Raw genomic sequence first — 8,423 nt, 5'->3', positions numbered from 1 at the left:
TGAAACATATGAAGGCAGGGATCATGATTTATCTAAATTCTGTAACTCAATCCATACCCAGCATAAAGTTCTCTGCAGATAGTAAGTGTGATTTGGGAAATTAAAACATCTCTATCAGAGAAAAAATTAAGCTTGAAATAACTTTTCACATGGCTTGTTATAACTATTAAAAGACTAGCATTTTAAAAGGGAGATTTCTTAGTTATTATTGTGTTCATGTGTATTGACAGATCATTTGTATTTTACTCATTTGGCATTTAGTAATTAATGGAAACCTTATATTAATCAATCAACTGACAAGAGTTTATTAAGCAGTTACAATGTGCCAGATACTGTGCCAATCGCTGAAGATACAAAAACAAAACAAAACAACAACAACAATAAAATAAGTTCCTGCACTCAAGGGTCTCACATTTTAGTGGAAGAAAACATATATAAATAATTTGTACATACAAGATTTATACAGAATATATTGAAGATAATCTCAAAGGGAAGGTACTACCAGCAGCAAGATTAGAAAAGGGTTTCCTAAAGATGGTGGGATTAGAGTTGAATCTTGAAATCTTTCACTGGACTGAATTTCAGGATACTTTGGAAAATAAGGTGGAAGTATAAGAGAGGGTGCTCTCTTTGGCAATTTTGACAGGTGACAAATACTATTTCTTAAATACACTTCACAATTATGGTTTTCTTAATTGTTATTCATCATGAATTCCACAGTCTCTGAAAAATTAAAGTTGAGAGACAGTCAAAAGTCAATGGAGAGGTGGGTGATGATTGTGAGCAGCCTGTAACACATCACCAATGAACAATCAAACCAGAGAAATGACATAAAGTACATCAGGGAGATGTATAACTAGAAAAGGAGGTGGACTGATCATGAAAGACAGCCTGTAGGATGACCAATGGACAGCTCACTCATTCCATTGGCATCCCTGCAATACCAAGAAATCTAGAAGAAGGGTCACAGTACACTAGGTGGACTTCCAGTGGAAGGTTTTTCCATATCACATAGACAAAACAGTACAAGATAGGCAGGCATGGATGGTTGCAATCTGCAAGTTGATAGTCTACTGAAGTTTCTATTCTTTGTTTCTATCACATAGTGGACCAAAGCACAAAGCTTTTCACACTTGCTTGCTAAAGGACTTCCTGCCTAGTAGATGTTTTACTGCCTGTTTCACATCTTTGTTCCTGAGACTATAGATTAAAGGATTCATCATGGGGGTCATTACTCCATAAAACATGGAAATGAGTTTGTCTGTGGCTTGCAACTTATCTGAATTAAGCGATTCTTTGGATTTGGGCTTCATGTACATAAACAGGATGGTCCCATAGAATATAATTACCACAATCAGGTGGGCTGAGCAGGTAGAAAAGGCTTTGCTTCTCCCTTCAGCTGAGTGAATCTTTAGAATGTTAAAGATGATTAATGTATAAGAAATAAAGATTAACAACAACGGAGTCAAAATGAATAAAGTAGTGGCTACCAGCATGGTAAATTCGTTCCCAGAGATGTCAGCACAGGCTAGTTTCATGACAGCTAGGATTTCACATGTGAAATGATTGATGACATTATTTCTGCAGAAAGGTAAGCGTACCACAAGAACTGTTTGTACCAATGAGTTGACACCCCCTGTTACCCACGACCCAGCTGCCATTGGCACATATGCAGCCTTGCTCATGATGACAGGATATCTTAGGGGGTTGCAGATAGCCACATAACGGTCAAAAGCCATCATGCCAAGCAGCACACACTCTGTGGTACCCATGGCCAACCCAAGGAACATCTGCGCTGCACATCCAGAGAAGGAAATGGTTTTTCTTTGAGATAAAAAGCTGACCAGTGCTGAAGGAATAGAGGTGGTTGTATAGCAGATGTCCAGGAAAGAGAGGTTACCGAGGAAGAAGTACATGGGAGTGTGGAGGTGGGAGTCTAGGATGCTGATTATGATGAGGATGCCATTGCCCAGAAGAATGACCACATACATTACCAAGATCAGCACAAAGAAAATGATCTCAAGTCGGGGATAGCCAGAAAGTCCCTTTAGAAAGAATTCTGTCACAGTGGTTTCATTTGCTTTTTCCATTTTACAGTTTTTCTTCTGCCTGAAGGATTTAGAGGATATAAGACAAACTTTGGTTACTTTGGTAATTCAGATCTAGAATATTATCACAATCAAGTAGACAGGCAGTAGTTGCCTGGGCAGAAAGGTGCAAACTGTTGCCAATAGCCCCATGAAGGGTACCAGCCTCTTTCCCACTCTGAAGCTGCTGGTGGGCAACATATAAAGGTAGGAAATGCTAAAGCTCTAGGCTGATGCTTAGGGTGGCCCATTTTATGGTAGTGGTTAAGTTGCGTTTTGGAAAGAAAGATAGCAAAAGCACTAGATGAAAACTCATTGTGACAGAACAGGGCAGCTCTGAACAGTCTATTTACTGTGATTTCTTCTCATAGTGTACTTGTTTCTTTGTGTGTGTGTGTGTGTGTGTGTGTGTGTGTGTGATTCTTGAAAAGTATCAAACACCCTATCAGCAACACTTTTTGCTCTCTTCTCTTTCTAGCAAGTTTGAACCTCTAACTCAGGTTTATGTATCCTATACAGAACCCCACTTACATTAACATTTTATGTATTTCTCAGGTTTATAACCATGCCATTACAGTAGTTCAGGGGTCCTTAACCTAGGATACATGGACCTCCAAGGACTCTGTGAACATATTTCAGGGAATCCCTGAGATTGGATGGGAAAAATGTAACTTTATTTTCTATATCCTGTAACTGAAGTTTAGCATTTCCTTCAATTATTAAAAAAAAGAAACCCAACATTAACCCGAGAAGGGGTCCACATACTACACCAGACTGCAAAAGAAGTCCTTGTCACAAAAGAATTAAAAATCCCTGCATTAGCTGTTGGTAGTGTAAAAGCCACATACCAGAGAAGAGATCTATCTATTAGTTCCTTTCTTGGAACTGTCTTGGACAGTGAGGACAGAGAATTAAAATGATATTTTTTTTTCTTGCAGAAACTCATTCATTGTTAAAGTACTCATGAATGTTAGTTGAATTAGAATGCCGAGGTTATGGATGAGAAAGTGAGATCATTGCTAACAGTTACATGATTCATTATGTCTTGACTAAAATTTTAACTTTTGAACAAATCTGTCATGGTCAGCAATCCTATGTCCATTTTCTTTTCATGACAGATTATGACAGGAGACAGTGCAATATATCAATTCAACTGATAAATGAGAAATGCAGAGTATCATTCAGAGTTAAAAATGACGTTAGAGGACATCTTGTTCAACTGGTAGCTGAATAGGAATCCTTTTTTCAACATTCCCATGCAAGTGTTCACCCAACTATTCTTTATAAAAACTGCTTAATAAGGGGTAGCCCACTAAATTCCAAGGTAGCCCCAAAGTGATCCCAGGGTCAATCTTTGATGGATTAGATGTAAGAGTAGGTTTACCTAGAAATTCCCTTGTTTTTACTTCACCTTGTCTTTGATTTCCTTAGGAACAGTAATGGGAAAGCTACTTTTCATAACCTAGATCTTTCCTGCCTTTATAGATTTTACATGTATGCTGGCTCCCACACCTTATGATATATCTGCTTTAACTTAACTTGCTATTCTTTGAACACAGCACTCCATTTCTTTGATTCTGTATAGTCTGTCCCCCATTCTTGTAAGGTTTTTCCTTTTCATCCTAACTCTTAGGTTCTCTGGCTTTTTCCAAGACACAATTCAAATCCCACATTCTGTAGGAGGCCTTCCTTGTTCAGTCTAGATGCTATTGTCTTCTCAGAGATTACCTTTCATTTACTCTTGCATGTACTTAGTTATTTATATATATTTATTATATTATATTATATAAATATTATATATATATATTTATTTATATATAAAGACTCATCTTCCTGATTTCAAATCTGGCCTCAGATATTTACTAGCTACGTAACCTTGGGCAAGTCACTTAACCCAGTTTACCTCAATTTCCTCATCTGTAAAATGAGCTGGAGAAGGAAATGGCAAACCACTCCAGTATTTTTGCCAAGAAAAACCCAAATAGGGTCACAAATAGTCAGACACAACTGAAAACTACTGAACAATGACAACAAAAAAGCATATAGCAGACTGCTTGGCACACACTAAGCACTTAATACATAATTGTTAACTCTCTAATTGACTATGTTAAAGAACATGGACAGTTTAGTCAGTCACTTTTCTTGCATACTTCCAAAATAATATCCAGAATGTCTGGAAAAATTCAAACTCCACCATTAGTATATTAGCATACCTGTTTTCCCATAGCCCTTCCAACATTGACTGTTCCTATTTTTTGCTCGCTAAAATTTGCAAGCTAAAAATTAAGGAAAATTATATTTCTCTTACTATTAGTCATTTGGACCATGATTTTCAAATGGTCTTTTAAGGTTGAAAATTTTTTGAAAATAGTTCATATTCTTTGATCATTTATCTATTAGGGATAGCTCTTAAGATATATATTTGTGTCAATTCCACCTTTATGTTTAATAACAGACTTCTATTAGTTTTAGGGATAAGGACCAGACCTATAATTTTCATTAGCATAGGGGAACTCCCAAGTGAAGAAATTCTCTCTACTACAGTAGGGCAATGTCTTCTCTGAAATTTGGTCTTAAAGGGTTGCCTAGAATACTGAGAGGTTAGGTGATTTGCCTAGAGTCACACAGTAGCTATGTGTCAGAAATAGGACTTGAACCCTGGTTGTCCTGGCTTCTAGACTTGTTTTCTATTTACTATGCCATGCCGCCTCTCACTTTCATTGGCTTTATCTGATATAAATACCCCCCCATACTTTATTGTTTCTCTTCTTATTCTATCTTTTTCTTCTATTCATGGAAAAAATTAATTTTCTCATTGAAATGATCTATTTTGCTTCTTATAATCTCCTCTATCCCTTATTTAATTAAGAATTCTACCCCAAGCCATTAAATTAATGTATCTTCTTTCATTTTCTTCTAATGATATACCTTTTTGATTTTTGGCAAGTCATTTAAGTTATCTCGGCCTCGGTTTTCTATAAAACGAAGATAATACTACCAGTCTCAAAGGGCTGTTGTTAGGCCAAAGGGAGATAAGGCATAGTTTACTTTGTAAATGTAAAGTTACATAGAAACATCATGTCATCATCACCATCATTGCCACCCAACCACAATTTTCTACATATACTTTTGAAAGTACTTAATGTGGGACAAATTTTATGGATATAATGGTTCTAACTCATCACAATGTAAATCTGCATAAAGCCCTTAGTGTCCACAAGTCCTAAAAGCCCACTGTAATAATATATTCTCTTTCTCTCCCATTTGCCTTTGGGAATGAGGGTTCCTCTTGCAGTCTTATAATTATTTTGGTTCTTTCTATGAAAGATATACATAACAAAGCAACTTGCTCTCACAAAGATGCTGTCTTCATTCGTTCACATTGCCTAATACAGAAGGCATCTCTCATGCCCTGGAGTTGACAGGATTAATTTATTTTGGTGTTCTTTTAGAGAGCAGAGGAACTCTCCAAATTAGAAGTGCAGTCTCACCTGTAGATTTGCTGTTTCTCAGCTACATAAATTCCTCAGTTAAACACAAGAACTTCCTGTCACTGGATGTGTTCAAACAGAGGCTAGATGAGTATTTATCAGGAAGTTTGTAGAAGGGATTCCTTTTTTTTGGGTGGAAGACTTGTCCAGATGTCTTCTAATTTAAAGTCCTTTCTAGTACTCAGATCTAAAATTTTCTATGAACAAAAGACATTATGAGAAATCAGTTTCCCAAGGCTTGTTAAATCTAACATGTGGAAATGAAGCAATGTTAAGTCCAATGTTCTAGAAGAAAAATGTCTTAGAATATAGGAAGTTCCATGTCCTGCTTTCCATAATGTCTGACCACATCCTGTAATGGATGGAATCACCAAAGGATCTGCTATTGGATCCAGAGGGCAATATAAATACTTTTGGGCTTTTGGGGAACTTTTTGGTCCCAGAGGCAATTTAAAGATGAAAAGCATTAGAGTGAAAATGTTCTGGTGCTTTGGGATTAATGTCCCATATACCCAATTATAGCCTACTTAAGAGTTTGTTAAAATTGAACTGTAAATCAAACAACTAGGGAACACTAGGAGAATTTGGAAATTTGTAAAAGCCTTTCTTCAACCCTGTCCATTCTTGGTCCCTTCCTGTGCCCTCTGCCAGTTGGCATTCTGTTAAGTGCCTATTCCCTTAATTTACCCTCTTTACTTATTTTCTCAGGGGTACTGTCTTATACTCATATATACAATACATAAATACTCTAAATAGATTGTATCTGCTATTAAGAGGGCCTATAAATAATTTTTTGAGGCAGCTACGTGGCACAGTGGATAGAGCACAGACCCTGAAGTCAGGAGGACCTGAGTTCAAATCCAGCCTCAGACCAAACACTTGACACGTACTAGCTGTGTGACTTTGGGCAAGTCACTTAACCCCAATTGCCTCACTCAAAAAAAAATAATTTTTCATTTCTTTGACTATTGCCAAATTAGAAAATCCTTCTGAGTTTCTTTTTCCTAGAGGAAGGAGAGCCTGAGACTGAGGGATGGGAAGAGTCATCTCCTCTTTGGACAGAATGAGTGGCCCTAGACTTAAATGACCCATAGAGCGTGGACAAACTTTCTTGACTATCTGAACATAATCCTTGTATAGCATCATTGTATTTCAAAGGACTTTTTTTTCACATAGTCCAAGGTCTATGATTGAAATTGGTTGATAAGGCACCTTATCACTTTAGTTATGGTGCGATTGAATAGATCAGTTACCCCACCCTTGCATAAATACAACTTTCTCAGAATCACTGAACTGGAAAGAATCTGTGAAGGCATCTATTAAATCAACAACTCTTCCTAAGAATTACAGGATCTACATATCTAGCCCTCACTTTTCTTCTGAACTTTAGGCCTGAATCACCAGCCCCTCACTTGTTTTTCCTGGCCTTGTGTTCCCTGTGTCTGTATTCTTCATTGAATGTTCCCCAGCTTTTTGCATTTCCTCCAGATGTCCCCTCCTCCATTGATAGCTTGGTGATTTGTGGGAGGATTTAACCCTGATTACATGGGGGAAGTCATTCTGGACACTTAGTATTTCTGGTCTAATTAAATGTCTTCTTTGAACTTATATGTCCTTTGGTTTGCCTAGTAAAGGGAAAAAATTAATGGGGGCTCCTGAGTTATTTTTTAATTTATATTTTTATGATTATTAACTTGTTAAACATAAGTAGACACAAAAATTTCTCCATGCAAAGAAAAAAAAAGAGAAGAGTACATGAAACTGTGAATATCCACTACATATGACTTTTAAAAATATGTTACAAATTTAATATGGTAGCTTCAGTATTGCCTTATTCATTGGTATTTCCTTCTGAACCTTCTTCTGTTCTCTTCTTTCAGTTTTAAAAATCTTTGTTGTCAATATTTTCTTTCTTTTCTTTTCATTTTTTAGAATCAGTATCAGCAACCTCTCTCTCTTCCAGTGCTTTCCCCAAAACCATATAGTAATAAATTTTTTGTAATAAAAATATAGTCATTGGAAAAATTCATTTGTGGAAAATGTATGTTTCATCCTGCACTTTTCGTCTATCACCTCTCTGTCAAGTGGTGGGACATGTGATTCATTTTCAGTCTTCTGGAGCCATAATTGGTGATTTTATTGCTCATAGGTATTAAGTCTTTCGTAGTCATTTTGCTTTACAGTTTTGTGTAAATTGTTCTCCTGGATATGCTCACTTCTCCCTGAATCAGTTAATACGTCTCCCTTCTAATTCGAATTGCGTGGATTTTGTTGAAACAGAATTTTTCAGTGTTATATAATAAAAATTGTCCATTTTATCTCTTTTGAATTAGAAAGGATTCAGTTAGCTAAAGAAAACTCTTTGTACTAAATTTCTCTGATGAAAGTCTGATATCCAGTATTTATGAGGAATTGATACTAATACATAAAAATTAGTGCTATATAAAATTATATGTGAAGCTTTGTAAATGTGAAACTTTGCTTGGAGGTCTTCAATTTGGAGCACCTGTTAAGGCAATCTATTTCATTTTGGGGCAACTCTAATTGTTAAAGAAGTTTTTACTGACATTGAGCTCATATTTTCCTATTTTTGTTCCTGCTTCTGCCATCAGGGTTCCCTTTATTTGGATCCTAAATCTTTTATCTTTCCAACTAGAAAAAGTATACTATATTGTACTTTAGTGAGTATCTTTCATTCTAGTCCCCTCTATGTATATACCCTGCCATAGGTGTTTTTGATAAGGGTTTTCAATGGGGAAGGGAGAGAATCAGGCTTTGAAAAATTGATTCTGAATGTATGTAGTTTATTATTTTTTCATCTTATATAACTGATGACTACAGCATC

The 8,423-nt window shown here is 36.3% G+C and overlaps 1 protein-coding gene across 1 annotated transcript; it reads right to left on the bottom strand.

The window, feature by feature from the left end:
* Positions 1-1,127: 1,127 nt before the first annotated feature.
* LOC114041321 (olfactory receptor 13C2) lies at positions 1,128-2,090 on the bottom strand. Its single transcript, XM_027859707.1, has one exon. It carries the CDS (start codon positions 2,088-2,090, stop codon positions 1,128-1,130), a length of 963 nt encoding a protein of 320 aa, XP_027715508.1.
* Between the last annotated feature and the right edge of the window lie 6,333 nt (positions 2,091-8,423).

The sequence above is a fragment of the Vombatus ursinus genome, unplaced genomic scaffold (assembly GCF_900497805.2).
Source record: "Vombatus ursinus unplaced genomic scaffold, bare-nosed wombat genome assembly UNPS02014171.1, whole genome shotgun sequence".
NCBI lineage: Eukaryota > Metazoa > Chordata > Mammalia > Diprotodontia > Vombatidae > Vombatus > Vombatus ursinus.
The sequence above is the reverse complement of the archived record's forward strand: the minus strand, read 5'-3'. Positions and strand labels throughout refer to the sequence as shown.